The 14967-nt window shown below is 36.9% G+C and overlaps 1 protein-coding gene across 2 annotated transcripts in view; it reads left to right on the forward strand.

The window, feature by feature from the left end:
- Nucleotides 1-14967, forward strand: part of EMCN (endomucin) — a 119925-nt gene that overhangs the window by 69937 nt on the left and 35021 nt on the right. For both annotated transcript variants that reach the window (XM_038582027.1, XM_038582026.1), the window contains exons 6-10: nt 3715-3807; nt 4235-4288; nt 6090-6185; nt 10607-10631; nt 12450-12511. In XM_038582027.1, coding sequence (XP_038437955.1) covers nt 3715-3807; nt 4235-4288; nt 6090-6185; nt 10607-10631; nt 12450-12511 — 330 coding nt within the window. The remainder of the gene's footprint in view (nt 1-3714; nt 3808-4234; nt 4289-6089; nt 6186-10606; nt 10632-12449; nt 12512-14967) is intronic.

Here is a 14967-nt window from a genome sequence, read left to right on the forward strand (position 1 = left end):
AGGTGTTTGTTATTTGCTGTGTAAGTATGTGGCTTTATGAATCTGGAGTTTAAGAATGAGGTCTGGGCTGGAAATACAAGTTCGGGGATCATTGGATTGATTAAAGCCTTGAAACAGAATGAGATCATCAAAGAAATTACTGTAGTTGGAGATAAGGACCAAGTATTAAGCCTCAGGACCCTCCAGGAGGATCTGCAACTCAGAGAAAGAAGGAGGAACCAGCCAGAGACCAGAGAATAAACCATAAACTGTGTTCCTACTGGAAGCCACATGAAGAAAAGCTGTTAAGAAGCAGTGAATGATTTATTGTGTCAAAGGCTAGAAAGTTATTTTTAAAAATGAGACATGAATCCATCAAATTGCAATTAAACAAGAGTCCCAATTATTGATAAAAATGGGAAATGAACATTCAATTCAATTGAGTTTAGCCCCTTGGGTAGTTCTTTAAGTATCCACATATTAGAAAAGAATGTAGACAACATACAAGAAATAAAAATAGAATATGTCCTTCTCGTATAGAATGTCTTATCCTCTACTGCCATTCACACTTTCCTCCCATTAATATCTATGTATCTTATATACTCTCCTCTAAGAGAGCAACATAGACTCCTCCAACCTGAGTTTCTCTTCGGAGGAGTTTCTGGCTCCCAGGAACAGGACTGCTTTCATATCTTTGCTAAGCTCAGTCATTGGCTGAGAGCAGCCTGGGGGAGGCATGGCATCAGTAAGATCACAGTGATGAATTTCAGAAAGCAAGTGGGGAAGCTTGGTCAGTTACACTGCCCATAGTTGGAGTTTTCTGAGGCTCATTCTTATGGCCACTAAAGTGGCCCTGGACATCAATAGGTCTTCTGTCTTTCTATAGCCCAATGATTTATCAAGTAATTGGTTTATAGTAACTTGTCAGATGCAGTGGGGTAAATTTGGATACACATTATCACAAAGAATTTGGTTCTAAGGGTCTCTACCTCAAACATTCTGCTCCAAGTTTTGGGCTGAAGCTTGTAAACTGGGTTTAAATTATGACACAACATATCTGCAATTAAATAATCATTATAATCACCAAAAGTCAGGGTCCCACAGTAAATCTGTGTCATCTAAGAGTGCTATATACACCAATTATTCCAGTTCCTGGTTAGAGAAAATAAGTGTCCAAAAACATGAAGGTGTCTGAATAGTCTATTGTATATATTAAGAATTTTTGAGAAAAAGGGACACGTTGACTTTGGTTGAAAAGTACAACTCTTTAGAGGCCTAATCACAATATATTTAAAAATAATATAAAATCATATAATAATAAAATATTATTATAAAATAATACAAATATATTAGTATCAAGTACTTTTCTAAACCATTTAAATTTATGCATACTCATTTAACTTTACAACACTATGATATAGAACTATTAAAATCACCATTTGTATATGTGGGAGCTCAAGCAGAAAGAGGTTAAGTGACTTGCCTGGCATTCTACAGGAAACAAGTTCTATATTCAGACTTGAAGCCATGAACTCTGACTTCAGAATCATGCTTTTAACTACTCCACTATACTTCTCCTGTATCTCCTCTGCCGATGCTGTTTCAGTAGTAATGTAGCATAATAGAATCTCAACAAAATCCATAGAGATCATGAGCTCTGAACACATCATGGATCCTTCTGTCTTAGTCACAGAAAGAATTCCATTAGGGTTGTAACTTATGAATTAAGCCAAGAATAATAATTTCATCAATATGAGCATGATAGTAGACAGGATTTCTCAAACTGTGAGTTAATTTCCAAAAGAAATTCATGACCACTACTGGAAAAATTAAATAAAAGAAAACAAAATACTAGAAGGGATTACATGTGATAGAGGTAACGTGTGTGTGTGTGTGTGTGTGTGTGTGTGTGTGTGTAAATATACTGGATTCAGAAATGATTGTTTAAAGACTTATCTGAGAGAGAGAGGGAGAGAGAGCATGAGTGGGAGAAGGGGTAGAGGGAGAGGGAAAGAGAATCTGAAGCACTGCTGAGCACTGAGCCCAACTCATGAGTCGTGGGGCTGGATCCCATGACCCATGAGATCACGACCTGAGCAAAAATCAAGAGTTGGATGCTCAACCGACTGGGCCTCCCAGATGCCCCCAGAAATTATTTATTAATTGAAGTTGCAGTTAAAAGAAAACAAAAATTTTAAAATGTTTGTCCAAGGAGTGAATAAATTCTTTCAAGAACCATTAACTCCATTGCCAACCCTATGGATCATTAGCACTAACAGTTGGCACTGTACAATCAACATGTTTTAAGTAGGAAAGTTTGGAGTTTTATCTAAACCACATAAGTTATATTCAGAGTTGTAGCCACTTAGCTTGTCTATGAGAAGGTAATAAGATAGGATATGGAGTCTTGAAAATTAACCCTCGGGATATCCCAGGTGGATTAATGTCACTGGTAATTTAATCAGCCATCTTGTTCTCTACCAACACAATCAAAAGAGCAACGTTCTCACTAAAACACTTGACACAAGAAAAAGCAGCTAAAAGTACCCAAGGTTTCAGCTAGTTCCCACACTTTCATTTAATATTTCTTTTTCTGCTGTTTAGTGCACTAGCCTGACATTTTCCTTTGTTCTTATGGGCATATATCTAGCTTCCTCCCACAGATTTCTTGCATGGCAAGAACGGTACAGACTCTAAACATTATTCTTCCCCCACAGATGTCAAAAATGCATGAGCATGCAGTGTGTGCTGGGCTGTGGGTGGCTAAGAGGGAAAGATCCAAGGCAGTCATAGGCAATATCAATTTCTTTGATGCAATTATACACGTCCTCAATACTCCTAAGGAGGCCATAATTATAAGCGATGCCTCTTGGTTCAGCCAAGCAGCCAGCTCCATTTCACTGTATACCCACTGCAGTTAGAGCTCCATGTGGAGTATGATGGGAGTTACGGCCTTCACACTGCAGGAACTTAAACTTTAGCAGTGAGACAAGGCAAACAGGTGTGATCAAAGGAAATTACTTTAAACAACATTGTTTGAAAAATAATTCTTTTTCTAAATCATTCTAAATACAAACTGTGCTTTATCCCAAGTTCATAAGAATAAATACTATAAGCTTCTAAGACATTTAAATATTGGTATTTCCTTGCAACTTATTGAGAGTGGATTTTGAGTAATATATTTTTATTTAAATTTTTGTTTCAGTCCTTCTGACTGAAGATGGCAGTCTTAACTGTTTGCAAACAAATTTGTTTGCTTAACTTAAGCAAACAAATTAATAATGATGATTAACTTAAAATTAACATTTTCTGTGGAAGAAAATGTGCATTTATGCCTGTTCTAAGTATGTGTGTTGGAAAAAATTTCTCTATTCCCCAAAATTGTAATATCTGAAATGAAAGTACTGCTTTTGAATAGATTTGCATCCCATAAGAATTTCATGCAGCAGATGATATAGGCTACAGTGAAGGATAAGAAACTTACTCAAGCTTTCTAGCCAGTTCTTAAAGATATGATACTGATACCCAGGTTTTGTGATTCTAAATTTAATCATCTTTACAGGAAATATAGTTGAACTTATGATTTAGTATATGATTGTATGCATCCTATTATTCAACAATAAACAGTTTTCACAGGTCCTAAGAAATGCAAGCTGTTAAAATGTAATTTCTGCAAAGAAATTCAGTAAGAAGAATCAATACCCTCATCTGACTGGATTTGTGATTTTCCTACAGCTAGCACTCTACAACCAGATGCATCGCCTTCTCATACCAGTACATTACTCTCAATCTCAGTAACAATTCCAGGAAACATCTCCCAGTTTCAAGGTATGATTTCTGTATGCATGAGTGGGAATTTTCTTTACTTGATCCCTTCTCACCAAGAAAATCCTACAAATCTTTTTTAACAGCTTTATCAAGATGTAACTGAAATACAAAACAAAATTGCACATCTGCGGTAAAGCAGAGACACAAGGAAACTTTGAAAATGACAGATATGTCTATTACCTTGATTGTGGTGATAGTTTCAAAGGTATATGCATTTGCCCAAACTCATCAAATTGTACATTAACTCCTTGCCAATCTTAATTTACAAAACAGACTTCAGAATGAGAGAGATTTTTTTCTACTTGACACATCATACCTAGAGATTACAGAGGCTTACTTAAATGGGGGGGAAGGGAAGGAATAAGATTTTGAGAATTGTCATACATTAACCAAAGGTGACTATTTTTTTTCTTTCTTAAAATAATAGGTACTGAGGATGCAAAAAATGCAAGCTCTTCTTCAGCCAGCCCCTCTTATTCCAGTGAGTAACAGACATATCTTCATTTGTGACACCAAATATGTAAAATGTTTGAATATGGCTGATAAAGGAGAGGATTCGATTATAGACAGCCTTTTATCAACTTTACTGAATCTGCAGTTTCATTATAATATTACCTAACTGCTGCCTGTTTTGAGGATTTCCTACTATTGAATCTGATTTTAATGAGCACAGCTTTGGAATTTTTTTATTACCTTAGTGCTAAGCAATTACTACCAAGGGTCAAGATGAATTGATAAGACTAGTCTTAGATAAGCCAAAGTGCACAGGCAGAGGGCTTCAAAGAAATGAATTGTTCGGGCAGCCCTGGTGGCTCAGCAGTTTAGCGCCTGCCTTTGGCCCAGGGCCTGATCCTGGAGACCTGGGATCAAGTCCCACATTGGTCTCCCTGTATGGAACCTACTTCTCCCTCTGCCTCTCTCTTTCTCTCTCTCTGTGTCTCTCATGAATAAATAAATAAAATATTAAAAAAAAAAAGAAATGAATTGTTCACCTTCACAGAACTTTACCATATGTTAAAAATGGCCTTTAAAGAAATACTCCATTTTAGCAAAAGCATATATATGTATACATATATATACACATACATATGTACATGTATACATATATATATACACATATATGATGTAATATATATGTGTATGTTAGGATTGACTAGAAAAAAAATCCACTCATTTCCCTAGAAATTAAGAATAAGATGAATGCTTATGAAACTGATGATAAAAGATCACCTAGGCTTAAGTAAAGCCATTCTATTCAGTAAGTCAGCATGCCATTTATTAACTTGCTGATTCATGGCATCTTTAATTTGGGAGGCACTAATGATCTCGCTCAAGGTCTAATATGAAACAAATGTTTAACTATAACTTTGGAAGTATAAACCATCCTACAGAAAATTGGATAAATACGAGGAGTACATATGCAAGCAGATGAGAATACTCAGCTAAATAATAACTGTGGCCTCTACATCTCTAGTTGTATGACTATGACAGCTTTGTCTTTTCATCACTGTCTTTTTAACCTGGGCAAAGACTGTACAAAAGAAGACAGATGTTAAGAACCAAACCAAAACAGTAAAACTCTCCTCTGAATAAAAACTCACCCCAATTTAACTGTCGCTATACTACTCTCCTAAATGTGCGAGCACACACACGTATATCTTTCTTGAACCAGGTGTTCATTTTTAGAAATCCTAACCACTCAGATATCCATTTATGTCCACTTATGCTATTTTATGCCTTTTCTAGTTTTAAGATATATTATGGAAAGATAAGTCAAAATTGCACAGGCAGAGAGCTCCATAAAAATGAATTGTTCACCTTCACAGAACTTTACTATGTTGAAAATGGCCTTCAAAGAAACACTCCATTTTAGCAAAAACATATATATATGCCATATATATATATATATATATATATATATGCTTTTTTATAAAGTAGTGCAGTATATAATATGTGAAGTGGGTCTGACTATGGTCTAGAGGACATCTTCTGCTTCTCCAGTCTTCTATCTCCTCACTTCTGTAGTCTCTAAGAAGGTGAGGAAACCAGCATCCTTAGGTTTGGAACTTTATTTCAAAAGGTTGCAAGACTGACATCAAGTGGATACATCAGAAATGACAACCGGAGTAAAATTTGAATCTGATAAACCCTTGCCAAAAATTCAGTAGTTTAACAGAGTGAGGTGTAAAGAAAGAAGGATGCATGTATGCTTTTGTTCAGTAAACTATTTACTGTTAAATTCAATAGGCACTGAAATTGACAATGTCCTCAATACTTTGTAGGTGTCATTTTGCCAGTGGTGATTGCTTTGATTGTAGTGACACTTTCAGCATTTGTTCTTGTGGGTTTGTATCGAATGTGCTGGAAGGCAGACCCAGGTAGGTAACAGGGTTTCCTTTCATTTTGTTTTCTGAAATGCGAATATATGTTCAGTCTAAACTTGAATTTAAACTCTTAAGGGGACGGGAGGGTTAAAGAAAGAAATAAAATGCACTATTGCATGATCACAGAAATAGAGGGGAAGGGGCAGAGAAATCCATTGAATGCTGATGAGTGTAAGGAGTGAGGATTACCTGCTAGTGGCAGATAATATCAAATACGGACAGATTCTTTTTAATGAAATAACCCCAGTTTTGTGAGTGGTCAGGGGATTATGGTGGTAAAGAAGGCATCAAATGACATACCTTATCTGTACTGAAGATTTTTTCCACTTCCATGTGACAGAGAATAAAGGTCAGTGTTGCTAAGAATTTAGTAGAGGAGCCCACAGTCTCAAGAAGAGTGTTCTGTGACTTATTCCCTCGTGAGAGGCCCAGCTTCCTCCCTTCCATGATTGTGTGTTCTGCTAATTGATTCAGCTCCTCAGGATTGACCATGATTGCAATTTTTAGTGGGCTTTTAGCTGGACAATTCTCTATTATACTCCTTCGTCTCTCCAATAGCATTTAAAACCTTCCTTCTTTTCTTTAAAATAGCACTGCTACTCTTTAACTATAGAGAAGAAACGGAGATGCTGGAGGGGAGGTGGGTGAAATGGGTGATGGGGATTAAAGAGGGCCCTTGTGATGAACACTGACTGGTGTGTGTAAGTGAATGAATCTCTAAATTCTACTCCTGAAACTAAAATTACTTAATGCAATAGCACTATTCTCTTTTACATCCTCACTCTTTGTTTTTCTCTGTTTTCTTCTTGCTGTTTCATCTTCTTCCTCCTCTTAAAATATTTATGGTTTTCATAATGGCATTATATTTTTATCCTTTTTTAAATACCATTTTTATTTTAAAATAGATTTACAGAAAAGTTACAGGGATAGTTAGAGAGTTCCCAAGACACTAGACACCCTGTTTCTCTTATTATTAATATCTTACAATAGTATGCTATATTTGTCACAAGTAATAAGCCAATATTGATACATTGTAATTAATTAAATCCCTACTTTATTTAGATTTTCTACAGTCTTCCTTCAGTCTTTTTTTCATCCCAGACGCTTGAACTCTCTCAAACCTCCTTCAGTCGCATGGCTCAGCACTCCCCTCTGTTGTCTTCAACACCAACCCATCTTTCCATTCCAGACCCAAGCCTTGGTTGTGTAAATGTAGTGTCATGTACCCATGCCTTCATCCATACTAGTCCCTTGCCTAGAACACCTCGCTCACCTCTTAACTTTCATAACATACCCAAACTCCAATTTAGCCATGGAAGATCTAGCTCAAACAGCAACTGAGAGTATCTTTCTATAACACACCATCTCTTTAAGAAGCATAGAGTGTTTTCTTACTTCTAATTGCACAGAATTTTATATTATTCATCACATTGTCATACAGTTACTTCTCTATGTGCCTGCTTCCCTGGCATGATGGGTCTTAGTTCTTTCAGGGCTGCTATAATAAAAGTATGGTGGGTAGGTGGGTTCAACAACAAAAATTTCTCACAATTCTGGAGGCTGAGAAGTCCAATCAAGGCATCCTCAGATCTGATATGTGATGAGGGCACACTTTCTCCTTTATATACAGCCACCCTCTCACAGTGTCTTTGCATGGCAAAGGCAATAAGAGGGTTCTCTGGGGTCCCTTTTATAAGGGCACTAATCCCATTCATGAGGACTCCACCCTTATGAGTTAATGACTCTCCAAATGTCCCACCTCCTAATATTGTCCTGTTGGGCATTAAGATACAACAGATGAATTTTAGAAGGACAAAAACAGTCTGTAACATCAAGCAAGCCCTTCAAGTCACAAACCACATATTGTTCACATTGCTTTGTTCATAATATATACAGAACTTTACTAGATGCTTGTCAAATTAAATTTTTAAATTTTCAATAAATAGGTTTCCTCTCCTCATTTCAATTCTAAATATTTCACTAACAAGAATATCACTCAAGTCTCATATACTTCGAAGAAGTAAAAATGGATTATTTTTTATCTTTTTTTAAGACATGTATTTATTTGAGAGAGAGAATATGAGCGGGAGAGGCAGAGGGAGAGGGAAAGAGAATCTCAAGCAGATGCTGTGCTGAGTGTGGAGTCTGTGACGGGGCTCGATCTCACAACCCTAAGGCACTACCTGAGCCGAATGCTTAACAGACTTTGCCACCTAGGCACTCCCAAATTTATTATTTTTATAAGATATGCAAGCCAGACTATTCTTTACCCCATGAACAATGTGCCCCCAGAACATTAATGGACGCTGTTCCTGCGGCCAATCCCTGACCATGGACTGCACGGAGAGTTCAGGGCATAAGCGCGACAGTACAAGGCACAGGTACACAAAAAACAAGTAGTATTCACTTTTGCTCTTATTGGAAAATAAGAAGAAAACAAATAAATGCCTTTCCCTTTGGGAGTTAGTGAATAAACTTCTTAATAATGTCTGAAATTTGTTTCCTTAGTCAATTTCCAGAGGGGAAATAGCAATTTTATAAATCAGTTTAATTACTCTAAGTTTCTAAACCACCAATCCTACTTTTTATGGGAAATCGACCATCCAAGTTGAACCCTGTGGATGTTGAGTATGTAGGATAGGTAAAAAATTAATGTGCTAAACCCATTTGTGAAAATACCCTGTACTGAAAGACTGCTTTTGCAAAAGAAGATTTTCAAATAAATTATTTGAGAAGTTGACCTTTTCTATTAAAGAAGACGATGGATGAATTGGATCATTTGGGGAAAAATGTATAAAATTCCTATAGCTATGGAGAGTCATTTTGGAGACATATAATACTTTAGAACAAAGTTCAAAAAAAAAAGTTCAGCAATTGTACAATTAGCCAAATCTATTTGGTTATTGTTAACTTTGCTTTCCAAACAGAATTTTACAGCATTTTTATTGAATTAGCACCATTAGACACCTACAGCTAATCTCTCTTCAAGTATGTGGGGGAGACTTTATCAAGTTCAGAAATTTGTAAACCCTTTCTGCTTTGTGGAAGACCACATGAATCAGAGATTTTGGTATGAAATTAAGCTTATCCAAATAATGTTGACAATAGTCTAAGCTTTAACCCAAGTAAGAATAGCATTTATGCAGAAGGTTGTATGTTGGTATGCATCTATCTGCTAATGAACCCATATTAGAATATTTGAAGGAAAAAATATTAAAACAGGCATGCAAAAAAGTACCAACTCATTTTGAAACAAGATTATGAGCATCATGAGTGATATCATACATAACACTTAAAAGAGGAATAAAAAAATGCTGTTAAAAATCCTACTGATGTTGGAAAGACAAAGTGAGATCGAGTTGGTGAACAGCATATGGCACCATGAGTTAAATCCTAGGGATTAAGAGCCATGATGGTGTATTTTAGCCAAGGTGACAGAAATAGAAGTAACCCAAATATTAGTGGAAATCAAACTCTTTATAAAACAATGATGATCACCACCAGGAGAATCGTATTTAAAGGGCATATCCCAATGACAAGGGCTACATTAGAGGTGAAAGGCAATCCAAAGGACAAAACTTGAGGAGCTATGGAATAAAACCACAGCAAAATCAGGAACAAAACAAGGGAGACCCTAAGCAATTACCTTAGTTTGCCTAATATGCCACAAATAATGCAAGATTTGACCAGAAACATCTCCTCCCTAAAGGCCGAGGCTTTGTGCAGAATGCATCATTCTGAATTCACACTCTACACTCAAAATGTCTTCTATCACACTCTGGTGGAGCAGCCCAGTAAAACGAACAAAAAGATTGGTCACATCTAGTAGCCTCGCCATGACATTTAGCAGGACACTTTTGAGCGGCCGAATCAGTGGGCTCCAGATGCAATTAGAAGCGACATCTCCATTGTCATTCACCACAAATACAGTGATTTGAGTCTCCAGAAAGAGCAATGTATAAAGGAGAGCCCAAAATTCAGTTCTCTAGTATAAAAAGGTAATTCAATACTTGGAGGAACATTTTTTTCAGAGATACTGAAATAAACTGAGACATTTTCTGGTGTCTGTGGGATGTGCGATAATGGATAGTAGTTTCACATAGCAATATGAAACTATAAGATTAAAATTAGTCCAGAACTAAATTCAGTGGAATTGGCCTACTTAGGACTCTCCCGTGAGTGTATCACCCATACCTGAGGAATAATAGTAACCATTTTTGTGGAAAAACTGGCTAGTTTTTCTCAGATATGAAAAGGTGCTCCAGGGAGATAAAATAAAAGTTATAAAATAGCTTTACAAACATCTCTGCACAGAAAGTAGCAGGGGTCTTGAGGTTGTTTTTGTTTGTTTGTTGTTTGTTTGTTTTTATAGCCAAGCTTCTCACAGCTCTAATAACTATTCTCTCCTCCCCTAGGCACACCAGAAAATGGAAATGACCAGTAAGTAGCCACATCATCTTTTTCCAGAAGCTCTGACCCTACCATTTATATAGGAAGAAAAACATTAATCTTCGGTTTACACATTTTTTGGTTTATTTTAAAAGATATTTTGTGTAAAGAGCACAAGAAACAGGGTTTGGCTGTTTGTCAGAACTCTTTCTGAATCAACAGAGAAATTCCAACAACCAGAAGGGAAGATTGTTTTTAAGCTTGACTAAGGCAGCAAAATGAGAAATCAAAAGATAAAATGCAGGGGCCCCTGGGTGGCTCAGTCAGTTAAGCATCAACTTTTGATTTCAGCTCAGGTCAGGATCTCAGAGTCAGGAGATGAAGCCCTGCAGGCTCTGTGCTCAGCAGGGAGTCTGCTTGGGATTCTCTCTCCCCCATCCACCTGACCTTACCCCTGCTCCTGTGTGCTCACGCTCTCTCTCTTGAAAATAAATAAATAAAAATAAAGATGAAATGCAAAGATAGAAGAATGAATATAAATAACTATAAGGAAAAAACTCATAGAAAATATACATAGAGTTTTAAAACAGTTTTCCCAGGGAAATTGTCATTATGTTTATCACAATTAGGCAGTAATCATGCCTGCACCTTGAGACATCTCTGAGTGGCTTTGTCTTATAGCAGTAGATAGTTCTTCTATTTTGACTTTATGAAAACAGGAAAGCAGTTGTTACCAATCCAGCTAGCTGCTGCAATCAAGGTTGTACAAAGAGACAAATTGTTTTAATGTCACAAACAAGTTTTGTGGTGAAGACTTCTTCCTTGACCTGAGTTTGCAGCCTGCCTTTATATAGCTGTTTTTTTTTTTATTTTTTTTTATTTATTTATGATAGTCACACACACACAGAGAGAGAGAGAGAGAGAGAGAGAGAGAGGCAGAGACACAGGCAGAGGGAGAAGCAGGCTCCATGCAACGGGAGCCTGATGTGGGATTCGATCCCGGGTCTCCAGGATCATGCCCTGGGCCAAAGGCAGGCGCCAAACCGCTGAGCCACCCAGGGATCCCTATATAGCTGTTTTTGTATGTTTATCAGGTTGTGGGCTTTATTTTATTTTTTTTTATTTATTATTTATGATAGTCACACAGAAAGAGAGAGAGAGAGAAAGAGAGAGGCAGAGACACAGGCAGAGGGAGAAGCAGGCTCCATGCACCGGGAGCCCGACGTGGGATTCGATCCCGGGTCTCCAGGATCGCGCCCTGGGCCAAAGGCAGGCGCTAAACCGTTGTGCCACCCAGGGATCCCGGTTGTGGGCTTTAAAAATAATGTCCCTAGATCATCTATTGTTCTTTATTAGAAATAGAGTCTCTTGAGATGTCCAAGGAAAGTAATCTGGGTTGGAAGCTGTTTAGAATCTGAGAAAGGGTAGGTGGGAACTCTTGGTTAGACTAGACAGTTCAAATACTGTACTGCAGTAGTCAGGCCTTCATGAAAAGGGAAACCCCCCAGAACTCAGCATGAGCCCAAAGGACTTGGAAACATCCCCATGTCTTCCCTTCCATAATTCAGAACTGGATATCTGTGTGATATGGACCTTGTGACAAGTGTTTCACATGACCCATTTTTGTATTTAATTATCTATCATTGTTTAACAGTGTGACAGAGATTTATTGGCTTGATTTTAGAAGGAGAAAGTGCTATAAAAGTATATGTATGTCTGTGTGTAAAAAAGACAGGTTGTACCATAGAAACTTGTAAAAGTAGATGCTTGTGTATCTTCTTCATTCTGTTTATATCATGCATGCTTTCTTTCATAGACATAAAATTACTAAATACTGTGATGTTAACTTATGTTTTCTGTTCCAAATAGACCTCAGTCCGATAAAGAGAGTGTGAAGCTTCTCACTGTTAAGACAATTTCTCATGAGTCTGGTAAGCTCCCAGATTGTTGATTAGCTGAAAAATGGTTATTTCAAAATCTAACTTGGATTTTGTTCACATGAAACACAATCAAAAAGCATAATTTCCAGGCAGCCTGGGTGGCTCAGTGGTTTAGTGCAGCCTTTAGCCCAGGGCATAATCCTGGAGATCCGGGATCGAGTCCCACATTGGGTTCCCTGCATAGAGCCTGCTTCTTCCTCTGCCTGTGTCTCTGCCTCTCTCTGTCTCTGTGTCTCTCATGAATAAATAAATAAAATCTTAAAAAAAAAGCATAATTTCCTTGGAAATAGACAACTAATAACTCCCCTAAAATACAAAATTCTCCTTTATACAAAAGATGAGTCCTAGAAATATCATTTTTGGTAAGATCATTGGACTATTGTACTTTTAAAGGTTGCTTTTAATAATATGATTATGTGTTCCAAAGAAACGATGGGGCCTTGAGACATTTTCAACTCTGCAGTAGTAGCAGAAAGAACATTAAATGTACTACGTGGTTTTTATCATTGCTGTTGCTTTGTTTCATTTTCGATAATGGCCATGTATAGTCAGCTGGAACCAGGATTCATCAGGTAAAGTATAAATCCTATTTTTGTATCATTTCATATAATTTCAATTGAGCTTCCCAATGAGGAGAAAACCCAATCTCCTGTTTCTTTTTTCCAATTATTTAGGTTTTTAAATTGGATTTTAAATGTGTAAGTTTTTCAAAATATAGGTGTTATTTGTATAAATTATATTTGAATCAAGAGTAATGAAAAATGAGATGCTAGGTAGCTTTTAAGCATGAAAATGTACCTATTTTTTTTCTTGTTTTGAGTAGGCCAAATATTTAAAATCTCCTTGTTCCAAAACATATGTAAAAAATAATTATTCTCTCTACAAAACAATCCATGTGAATCCGATTTAAATATCAAGTTACATGAATACATTTACAATATTCAGTCCCCCATCTTACCCGTACAAAATAGTCACAGAGTATAGATGGTATGTCAGGTAAGAGCTATGGAATAACAAACTGCATTATATATATATACATAGCAAAAAACAATTTTGTCAAACACAGAATCAGAGGCTTCAGGTGGGAAATTCTAATGAGGACAAACTACACATGCAGAGGCCTTGGAAACTAACAGTACCTAGAATCCAGAGACATGCCCTGACCCTTCGTGGGAATCATTGTCTCTTATGAGAGACTTTCTTCATTCTTTTATCTCTTCTACACTTCGATGCACATATTTCCTTTATGTGTACACAGTTCTCTTGGAGATAACCATCTGAATGGGCAAAGGAGTAAAATTCATTCATAGGATAGTTGGAAACCACTTACAGGTTTCCGCTGGTTACTTGCCAGTCTTGACTAAGTTGCCAAGCCTATTTAACCTGGTTAGGGAAGAGCAGCCAACACGTGAACTAGTCTTAAGTAAGGATCCTGAGTGTGACCATGCCATTTGCCAAGAAAAGTTCTCAGGAATCTGCCTGGTGCTTGCAAGTAAGCATCACAATAATTTCACACACTCTTCTTACTCCCGTGGGGCTTTAACTAAACACTCTGCAGCCTCAGTGCTCTCTGAGCTGTGGGATGGTGAGCTAACCAGCATTTGGCTCCACCGTCTAGGAGCCCCCGGTTACCCTTGTGAAGAGAGGCCTAAAATCAGGACCACCTGCCCTACCCCCCAATTCTACCAGAGAAATGACAACTGACATCAGAATTGAGGATTGGGTGTGGGAAAATTCTCGAGAACCTTATTTCTTGATTGAAAATTTAATATTGGATTCTTCTTTAAGGCCCAGGGACAATTTGACATAATAAACTGGTTTCTCCCACTCACATAGACACTGTGGCAACAAGTCACTGTGGTAGCTGATGGGGGGATAGTCAAGAAGACCCTTAATTCTCCAAGATTCCTTTTCATCATAAGTAAATTTTCAAGTCATAGGTCTAAGGAGGAAATATTTCTATGGAAATAAAAAATCTATTCTCTGGTTCTTTTATTTCTGCCAACCTTAACTTAGGAATCATACTTCTTTTAATGAAATAACCTCTCAATGGTCAACCTTGCTGATTACCATGGAAAATATTTGGTGATAGGGTAAAACTGAAATTGCTCATTCAGAGTCAGTTTCAATAGTCTAGAATTAATCATCTAAAAACATAATGATCTTCAAATGCTACTAAAATTTTGTACTACTAAAATTTTTACTAAAGTCTAGTTTCTGAAACAACCATCAACAAATCTCTGTTCACTTCCTTTTAAATTTATTCAAATATACTCTTTTAAAATAAAAGTATGCTCACTATACTCAACAGAAGTCACATTGTTATAATTATTTTTACCTAAATATCTTTTGCACAACAGTGACACTTTTCCTAAAATATAGCTAGAATAAAATCTGAAATGAGTAGGTTTGATATAAATGCACAGGCTCAGCTCAATTTTCCACTA

This window comes from Canis lupus, chromosome 32 (assembly GCF_011100685.1).
Source record: "Canis lupus familiaris isolate Mischka breed German Shepherd chromosome 32, alternate assembly UU_Cfam_GSD_1.0, whole genome shotgun sequence".
Lineage (NCBI taxonomy): Eukaryota > Metazoa > Chordata > Mammalia > Carnivora > Canidae > Canis > Canis lupus.